This window comes from Jaculus jaculus, chromosome 4 (assembly GCF_020740685.1).
Source record: "Jaculus jaculus isolate mJacJac1 chromosome 4, mJacJac1.mat.Y.cur, whole genome shotgun sequence".
NCBI classification, from domain to species: domain Eukaryota; kingdom Metazoa; phylum Chordata; class Mammalia; order Rodentia; family Dipodidae; genus Jaculus; species Jaculus jaculus.
Window position 1 is genome coordinate 11,494,310 of NC_059105.1, and position 10,367 is coordinate 11,504,676.

Here is a 10,367-nt window from a genome sequence, read left to right on the forward strand (position 1 = left end):
TTCCCCAATCCAAACAGTGATCAAAGTGCCTGTTCTTCCTGCCAGCTTTGGCATACGTGCTGGTCAGGAGTGGGTTGATTAAAGGGGGGATTAACTCCTGCTGCCCCAAGTTTCTTTGAGTGCACTGAACCTGTCTACGGTCCTGGGTACGATCATGCAGGACTTGAACTCTCACTGTTCTCTCTGCTTCCATTGAGCCTGCCGGGTTGCAAGCTTGCAATTTTCCTTACATGTACTTCAGTAAGGTTCCCATAATTGCTGGGCTAACGTTTGTGATATTTGGTTCTGGCAGAAACTGGTCTCTTTCTGCCAAGATTGAACAGGTTTCTGCTGCAAAGGCTCCCCCAATCTTTCCCCTGTTGGGATGTTAAGACACCTGTCTGGAGAGTTTAAATACCCTAAGAGGTCCACATAAAAGTAGATCTGGAACTAGAGTTAAGAATGAATAAGTGATTGATTATGTGGAATTAAGAGGGGCTAGTACAAGGTTAATTTGCACCATAACTATACCATTTATTTAAAACTTTTTTCATGACCTTTCATTTCCCCTGACCTATCTTATGCAATGTGGTTGCTGAGTCTTCCTGTCTCACCAATAGATCCTCTCCTATATATTTTGTTCCACTTCTAGACCCAACACTACTTTGTTGGATCCCAGCTCCCCTGAGTTTTCTGCGGTAGTATCGGTGGGCGACTGGCTGCAGGCTGTGAAAATGGACCGATATAAGGACAACTTCACAGCTGCTGGTTACACCACGCTCGAGGCCGTGGTGCACATGAGCCAGGAGTAAGTACTCAGCGATGTTACACCACAGGGTAAATCTAGATTTCATAGTATTTTCCTTTTTTAAAATTTATTTTTGCTTTGAGCTGCATAATCATCCCGTTCATAATTTAAAAAAAAAATAAAGAAACAAGAAAACTAGAATGCCTCTCATTTTGACTGAGTATAATTTTACCTGGTTTCTATTAAGTATCTACACTGTTGCATTAAATTGCTTAATTAGACATTGTAATACACCTGTCTTGTGCTATATTCATTATGTCTTGATTCAAATGTGTGTCTGCATGAAGCCGGGAAAAACATTCTCAGAACCCCTGTGTTCTCGCCTCCTCCAGTGACCTGGCAAGAATCGGCATCACAGCCGTCACACACCAGAATAAGATTTTGAGCAGCGTCCAGGCGATGCGAACCCAGATGCAGCAGCTACACGGCAGGATGGTTCCTGTCTGAGCCAGTACTGACTAAACCCAAAACTGTTGAAGTTAGTTTACCTCATCCATGCACTTTAATTGAAGAACTGCACTTTTTTACTTCGTCTTCGCCCTCTGAAATTAAAGGAAAATAAACCTGCGGGGCTGATTGGTGTACAGATTGCTGAAACTGGGGCTTTGACAGAAAAGGCGGTGAGTGGGGGACTGAGACCTGGGGCCTGTCATTGCTCAGAAGTACTTCCGTCCTGTGGTGTGTAGTATACTTACGCCTATATAAAGAGATCTCTGCCTCTGAGTTTCGATGCTGTCTTCACTGCTAGACACAGAGCTTTTGCGAGTCAACCTTCATCCTCCCTCCATGTGGAATTACAACGGAAGGGTTTTGTCTGTGGCATAAACTACAGTTGTCTCCCCTGAGAAGAAGACCCTGCCCAAAAGCGTTGTGGGGGGACTCCATGGCGGCTGTGAGGAAGTGGCTCATACCGCTGAATAAAACCCAGGAAAAGCCACGTGGCTCACTCATCCATGTTGCCTCTTGAGTCACCAGGTCACCTGGTGGATTCCTATCACATGGAGAGCTAGAAAGAGAAGGAAAGTGGATTTAAAATGCAAAACCCCAAGCCTGATAACCCCTAACTGGACGAAGGAGTGCTGTTGCTTTGGGCCTGAGGCTGTGCCATATAAAAGTTTATTTGGGGACTGTACAAACCTATAAGTACCTTATGGATAGTAGGCTGTGACAATCTTGAATAAGGAACTTTCACACTTCCCTGCTATAAAGAAGCAACCCTAAATTTACAAGGTAAGTTCAGCAAAACCAGCTGTGACTCTTTGTCTAATGAAAATTTTACTATTATTATTTTAGAAACTTGACCTCATTTGAAACATGTCTATCATTTTTTTAAATTTACTCCTTTTTTTAAATAAGTATAGATGAACAAAAACAGTATGACTCCCTTGTTCTTCTAGGAAGAAGTAAAATAACCCGATGAGGTCAGGTTCAAAGGACAGGTCCTAGACTCCTCTGTCTATGTTGTCTGTGGTACCCCTCATACCATGCATATCGTTTATGTCCTGGGTGTGGAGTAAGACTTTTCAAACTAGTGGATCATGTATTTCACATATTGGAGTGTTTCCTTGGATACAGAACCATTTTCTTTCTTATTCTAGTAGTCCCCATCAGATAGGCTTAACCAAATGTCACTGGTTAGACTTGAAACTGGCTATGAGTTCCTCACTGTCAGAAAGTGACATATTTTACAAAAAAAAAAAATGCAATTTTTATCCACAAATCCATTAGCAGAATTCAATGCTTCTGTTTTATGTCTTAGAAACTCTTCACGGAATGGGTATATTTAATGGCTGTGTTCATTCCTAGAAGCAAAAGACCTAACTTTGGACTGGGAATTTTTTCTTTTAACTGTTCCATTTTTATCACTTTTAAACAAGAGCTCGGCTGATTTTAATGACCTCTTTTTTCTCTCTCAGTTTTATACTGAAAGCTATTTCGTATAGATTGAGGAATGTTAAATTTGATGTTGTCAATTCATGACAGTTTAGTAGAAACCTTTTTTGCAACGTTAGTTGTAAAGGCTTTTCTGTTCAGGAGAAATGTGTTTTCAGAATGACTCAAACAATTTCTGTTTTATCACCACTTTTGCTGGAGTCTAGGAGTATTGGATATTCATGTTAAAAGTCTGTAAATGCAGACTAGGTTTGTGTGTGTGTGTGTGTGTGTGTGTGTGTTGTTGTTGTATTGTTTGCTTTAAAATTATTTTCTTTTCAATACCAAGCACTGGAATATTTTGTTTTTAATATCTGTAGGGCAACTTCAATAAGAAGGCAGTATAGAAATATACATTGTAAAACCAGAATATTGCCTTGAAGATGCAGAATAAATGAAAGTTTTCCTTTCTTAAAGTCACCAATTTTGACCTTGATGTGTGTTTGTAAATGTGGAACATGTTCAAAGCAGAACTTTAGAAGAAATGATGTGTGATTCTAAAATGTGATTTCTTTCTCTCTCTCTCTCTCTTTTTTTTTTTGTTTACTATGTTGGAGTTGTTTTGTTATTGCTCAACAGATATCCTATAAATGAATTAGTATGAACATTTATATCATGCAAAGGCCACTTTCTGAGTCTTAATGTTAGTACATGCCTGTGTGAGAGTCAGAGAAGGACTTTCTATGGGTCTAAAGTAATATTCAGTAGCAGTGAAAGTGTTCATTGCCTCTCTGGAGTCTTAGAAGAGAGATCCAGAACAATAGAAATGCTGGTGTTCCCAGGGCATGGAGCCAGACTCTGGCATCTGGACAGCTGTGATTCTAAATCCAGCCAAAATTTTGACACTGGGAAATTCACCCCACTTTTTTTCATATCTCAGTTCCCCCACCTGGAAATTAGAGAGAGATGGTGATTCCTTTGTAATACAGCTTTCCTTATGTGTGGTGTTGTATGCATGTAGAAAGTACTTTTGTAGAGAACACAGTGAGTTCCCAGAGGAAATGGTGTTCTCCCTCTTTGCCCAAGTCTCTTGATGAGTCCCTTTTCCACAAATGCCCCACGGAGCAAGATGTAGGTCAGTAGTAGGGGTCAGGCAGGAGACACTTCTTCATTTTAGATGGGTTTCTTAGAGGTTGGGAGTTACATGTATATCAATGCAATATCCAATAGCTTCTGGGAGGCCTTGCATGCTTATATCTAGCTTTGAAGTTTGTGGAATTACTTTGTAATTAAGAAGACAGTAAAATACACAAATGCAACTCCAGTGCAATGAAAGAAATTGGATGCTAAAGTCATTTCATTGTTTTGCGAGTAAATTCAAGAGCAGAACTTTTGTCTATTATTGAGCTGCCATGAGTGCAGAGTACCACAAGACCCCATGCAGACCACATGCTGCCTCGGGTTTCTATTCTAGAAACTCTCTGTGATAAAGGAATTGCCCGAATTAAATGGAGAAAGTCTTGTTTTCCTTAGCTATTACTCTGCTGTGTTCACTTTGCACATCCATTTTCAAGTAAACTACTAAGGCCCTAAAATGTCCATGCAAAATGGTGACCAGAATCTGTACACAGTAGAGGATAGAAGGGGTTCTCACACAGAAGGAGGGCTGATGTGCTTGCTAATGAGCCTGCTCTGTCTCTAGCTAATGAAACTATCAGAAAGTTTGTCTGTCCACATGGTGTGATTATACCACAGAGTTTTAAGGTCAAGATCATGGCCTTCTTTACATGACTCATGCTGGTCTGATGAGATTCCTACATGTTCAAGTTTCATAAACTACATTTGACGTGTGTACTGATTTCTTGAGAGGAAAGAGGTAGAAAACCATGTCTAATACTGTTTCTTTCCTTTCTCTTTCTTTTCTCTTATTCAGAATAGTTTGGAGAGTTATTAAAACAGTTTTAGTGTTGACAAGGAACTTGTTTTTATTAGTATGTGTTTGTTGTCCATACTTATGGGGTCCAGCGTGATGTTTCTATATATGTATATAATGTTACTGATCAAATTCCATTTTTCCTTTTTCACCCTTCCCTCCCAAGTCACATTATCCTGTCCTATCTATCTATCATCTATATGTCTATCTATCTGTCTATCTATCTATCTGTCTGTCTATCTGTCTATCTATCTATCCATCTATCTATCTATCTATCTATCTATCTATCTATCTATCTATCTATCTATAACTATGTATTATCTGTTGAAAGGGTTTCAATATGTAGCTCAGGCTGGCCTCAAACTCAAGGTGCTCTTGTCTTAGCCTCTCAAGTGCTGGGATAACAGGTGTGTGCCACTATACTCAACCTACATTTCTACATTGGTGAGAAATAATTTCTTGGGCTGGAGAGATGGCTTAGCAGTTAAGGTGCTTGCCTGTGAAGCCTAAGGAACCATTTTCAACTCTTCAGGTCTCACTTGAGCCAGACGCAAGTGTGCAAGGTTCCACATGTGCATATTTTATTTCCATATTCTAAACAGACTGGTTTTTTTTACAAGCTTAAATATTTCCTTTATCTCAAAACAATTACATTTTATTCCTTCTTATCCAGTAAATACACAAAGCAAAACATGTCTTGATAAACTAAACACAATCATCTTTAAAAGTGCATTTTAGTACTAATTCCTAATTGACACTTCAGGCCATCAACTGTAAATAAGTCTCCTATGGCCCACAGGTGGAGAGGAAGCCCAAGAAGGGCCCCTGAAGGTTAGTTGTCAGAGATTAATAAGCTAAAAGTGCTTCCTTTAGTGTTGATTCACTTGGCAAGCGAGAAGATGGCAAGGAACGAGGATAGGGTCATGGCTTTGTGCCGGCCTCATTGGGTTCCACACTGGTACCTAGAGCCCTAGAGCATGGCTGACGCGTTCTTGGTACAGCAGTTGTGGAGAGAGCCCCGAGGCTATCCACCACCCCATCCTAGTTTCTACCTGATCACCAACCCCGTGTTCCCTCTCCTTTTTAAGAAAAATGTCCAATTTCTTACCTTGCTTTGTAACTTTTTGATCATTATTGATAATTATTGATGGCTCATGAACTTACATAGTCAGGGTTTCCATCTGACAGTCCACACAGCACAGTGGATCAAGCTTGGCTGTCCTGTCAGGCTTGTGGGATGTAACCTTGGCTTTTAAAGATCAAAGTATATGACCTGGAACATATTCCTTACTCTCTGGATGATCCAGTTTCCTGCGCATGTGATAGGGATATATATATATATCTTCTTGATGTTACTATCATTAAGTTGTTGATATGCATTATTTTGTTCTTGCTATTTTCTTCCTTATGTTTTTAAAGCAAAGTAAGAATTCATGGTCTCCCTCCTGAATTACTACCCCCGAGCCTTGCTACCTTTTATAAATCTTAACACGCGATGTGTCTTGTCACTGTCTAAACATGTGTAACTTGTAGCTAGTGGGGAGCTGCTGGCTGGAAACACTGGCTGATGTTTTGTCTAAAGTCTTGTTCTTTTCCCTGTAGGGAGTTCCTGCTGCCGTCTCAGCCTCACAGCCCCTCCTGTAGATTATAAAGCTTTGGAAGAAAACAGAACACACCCCTGCTCAGTTCCTTCCAGATGTGTTTCTTCTGTTTCTCTCATGCCAGTTCTGGGGCAAATACACGGATGGGGTGACAGCTGTACCCGAAAGGAACAAGTGTATGCGTTTCAAGTCCTCTTTCCCAGTGAAAGCCGCATCTAGTTCAGCATCTGTTCTCTGATTGCACTGAGGAATGTGCCGTCTCGTGGTGGCGGATCTGCAGAGCCCTCGCTCCCACACTCCTTGTGGTTTTATTTATATGTATTTCCATATCTCATTCCTGTACGTCATTGCTGCGTTGTTGTGGCAGCAAGTGACCAAAGGCTACAGGTTTCACGATGGACACCGGGTCAGGTGCCACCATGCAGAACACAGTCAGTTTCGTGAGCTGCCTATGATATGCATTGCTGACGTAACATTTTACCCAGGGTGTGCCATTGCAGTGATATAAATATATTTTTTTTCCTAGACTAAATATGAGCTGACTATCTCTTTTGATGTGTGTACATAGGTGTGAGTGTGTGCGCGCGTGTGTGTGTCTGCGTGTGTGCATTAACTTCATGCTTAGAACTGCCTGTGAGTGTTGTGGAATGCTACACCTGGAGAATTCTGGTTTCCCATCAGTTCCAAGACAAAGAAACTGTATGATTTATTGGGCCTGGACACCATGCCCATCCCCTTGGCAAAACAACCTGGAAATGCTACATATCCCATGTCAAAAATGAAACTTGTAGCTGCCACATTAATCTTGAGAAGTAATTCTCCAGCTTTGAACAGATGTGTTTTTTGCCTTGATGGTGAAGTAATATTAGGATATAAATCCATGTAGGTGAGCACCCATCACCCAAATCACAGATTCTGATTGGACTCATCCAACTCACCAGTTACTCGGTGAAGCAAGAAGGGGATGGCATCATGTGGTAACCCCAAATGGAGGACAAATAGCCTTTGTTTCCCTGCATAAATGGACTTGCTGAGTGCGAACAAATATATGCAATTCATATACTTTTGGAGATGAGCGTAGATATGTGTGTCAGCCTTGAGATGATGTGTTTGGATTAATACTTTGTCTCTCAATGTCACAGAAAAATACATGCCAGTGACTCTTGAGGTTAATGTAGTCGGGGTGAAATGGCCTCAAGCAATTTCAGGTTCTCCGATTACATGGAAAGTTCTCCAGTAATTAATATGCAGCTAGTTCCTCTTGCCCTCATAAGTACGCCAGTCTCCTAGGATCTGAGCTCTGGTGTCTGAAAATCAGTATTGATGTGATTTGTATACCAAACTCCAGCCAACATACTGCCATTTTCCAGAACCTGAGTGGCTGCCTTGCTTATTCTGAGCTACAGTCGCAAAAACTGTGGCCATTTATATAAGCTATAACATCAAATCAGGGAAAACGGGGGAAAAGATTCTGAACTGTATATTATTGAATAAGTAGAGAAAAATCATCAATAAATATTTGTTGCATTCTGACAGGGTGTGTGGCATTATATTCTCATAACTATGCCAGAGTGACAAAGTTAATTCACCCCTTTTTGGGGACCTTAATATATTTTTAAAGGGATGTGCCTATGCGTTGATGCCTGGAAAATATGTGTAAAGAAATGAGGTTGAACCTCATTGAATGAGCAGAGATCATTCTTCCCAGAGGTGAGAGGGAGGAGGCCAACTTCTGGGTCTATCTACCCCTCAGCAAGCACTGGCCTAATGAACTCGAGCTAAATTCTACTCATGTCTATGAAACAGCACGAAGCTGTTCCCTGCACCAAATCAAGTAGCTGCACCAAGTGTCTGCAGACTCTAAGTGACATTTTAGCCATCTTAATAAATGAAATGTCTGGTGTACTAAAAAAAAAAAAAAAAAATTAAAGGTTGTGTTCACTACACAATGGGTGTGTGTTCTAAGACCTCGTCCTCATCTGTGAAGGATCTGTGTATTAATCCATACACTCCAATAGCCTCAACATTTGTCTGAAGACACTTAAATTCTGACCCGTAAAGGAAAGTTCTAGAAGCAATATTTTCACTTATTGAACATTGTCCAAACAACACCAAGCATTGATACACGCTGAAGAGTGCATTTATTTTTTTGTACTACTCCAAGTATGTTGGAATATGCAAGGACTGTGGTTAAAATTAGAATGTATAAGACATAATTTAGTTCATTCTGAAAAAGAAGTTAATAGAACATTGCTTGGTTCACACTTGTTCCAAATTTTGAGCAATCTTTTGAGTTAGACATAGAATTTCTATTTTGCTTTAATTTGTCAAGGTATTTTTTTCTTCCCTTCATGGACTTTAGGTACACATAACTTATGTCATTTATTTATGGTCTTTTATACCTAGTTTGTAAAATTGTAAAATAGCAAACTAAATGCAAAGGGTTTGCATATGAAAGTAATAAAGTAGTTGCCGTATATAAACCTGACATCTGGCTGTGTCTGTTTTTCTTTCTTTCTTTTTTTTCAGTGTTGGGGACTGAACTTAGGAGCTTACACATGCTTGGCATGCACCAAACTATATCTCTTTCCTTATTTTGAGACTGAGGCTCACTATGTTGCTCATAGTGGCCTTGAACCTCTGATCCCACTTCAGCATTCAAAGTAAATCGAGTTATAGGTTTGTACCATTAGGCCCTGCTTCGGTTGACCTTGGTTGTACTTTTCAATATCATTTGCATATGGATGATAGTTCTAAGTTATTGTTTCAGTTAATTAAAAGATAAAACTGGGCTGGAGAGATGGCTTAGTGGTTAAGCGCTTGCCTGTGAAGCCTAAGGATCCCCTTTTGAGGCTCGATTCCCCAGGACCCACATTAGCAAGATGCACAAGGGGGCACATGCGTCTGGAGTTCGTTTGCACTGGGTGGAGGCCCTGGCATGCCCAGTCTCTCTCTATCTCGCTCTATCTATCTGCCTTTCTCTCTGTGTCTGTCACTCTCAAATAAATAAATAAATAATGAACAAAAAATTTTTTAAAAAAGATAAAACCTTAAGTTTTAAGTTAGCATACTTATTTAGAGGAATAAAATCTATTTTCTTTGATACAGAATCTCCATACATATTCCCGGCTTGCCTCAAACTCATTCTTTCTGCTCCAACCTTCCTACTACTGGGTTCACCTAAGGGCATGTGTCACTATGCCCAACTTCATTATTATTTTAATAGACAATGTTCAGCAAGTATAATGAGATAATTTAATATGTGTAAATATGTGAAAAGCATTAACTTCTAATCCTTGCTATTGAGAACAATACATAGCAAGTCTGACTTTAGATTCTATGTTCACTGTATTGTAAGACTGGACTCCAGCTGGAAGCTGGGATCTATTGTTTGTTAATTGTGTTGTGTAGAGCAAGCCTGTATTGTTGTTGCCCATTTCTTCATTGGTATTATGCCGATTGAAATGCTATGAGGTTTTTGTTTTCTTTCTTTCTTTCTTTGACAAGGTAGAGACTCACTCTAGCCCAGGCTGACATGGAACTCACTCTAGTCCCAGCCTGGCCTCCAACTCGTAGTGATCCTTCTACCCCTGGTCCCCAGTGCTGGGATCAAAAGTGTGTGCCATCACACCCAGGGCTGAGTCTTTGTAAAAATCACATAGGTTGAAAAGTTTGGAGAAGGTGCCTGGGGTCCATGGTTTCTACTCTCAGTAGCCTTTTATTTTATTTTTACCTCCCCCCTCTTTTCTTTGAAATTTATGTTTATTATAATTTATCACTTATGAGAGAAAGGGAGGGAGAAAATGGGCACACTGGTACCTCTAGCCACTGAAAATGAGCTCCAGATGCCTATGTCACTGTGTGCATCTTTCTTATGTGGGTACTGAGGAATTGAACGTGGGTCCTTAGGCTTGGAAGGCAAGTGCCTTAACCGCTAAGCCATCTCTATAGCCCCTCTATTCTCTCTAAGTCTTTGTTACTGACCCAACAAGCCAGGTAACAGTTCTGTCTAGGGGCTTTAAACATGGGGTCCTTGAGGTGTTCTGGAGCTCCAGAGGTCCAAGGCACTCCCTGAAATTGTGCAAATATTACTAATTACATGTGTATATATACATTTTGATGAGGAGGTTTCATAAATCTCCTCAGATCTAAATTGGTTGGAGGACACCATACA

The 10,367-nt window shown here is 40.3% G+C and overlaps 1 protein-coding gene across 2 annotated transcripts in view; it reads left to right on the forward strand.

Moving 5' to 3' along the window:
• The window catches only part of Epha4 (EPH receptor A4), a 155,738-nt gene extending 147,057 nt beyond the window's left edge, over nucleotides 1-8,681 (forward strand). The window contains exons 16-18 of one of the 2 annotated variants that reach the window (XM_004662890.2): nucleotides 632-816; nucleotides 1,120-2,017; nucleotides 6,195-8,681. In XM_004662890.2, coding sequence (XP_004662947.1) covers nucleotides 632-791 — 160 coding nt within the window. In that variant the 3' untranslated portion in view covers nucleotides 792-816; nucleotides 1,120-2,017; nucleotides 6,195-8,681. The remainder of the gene's footprint in view (nucleotides 1-631; nucleotides 817-1,119; nucleotides 2,018-6,194) is intronic. The other variant, XM_004662889.2, reaches the window with a different exon arrangement.
• The last annotated feature ends 1,686 nt before the right edge of the window (nucleotides 8,682-10,367 follow it).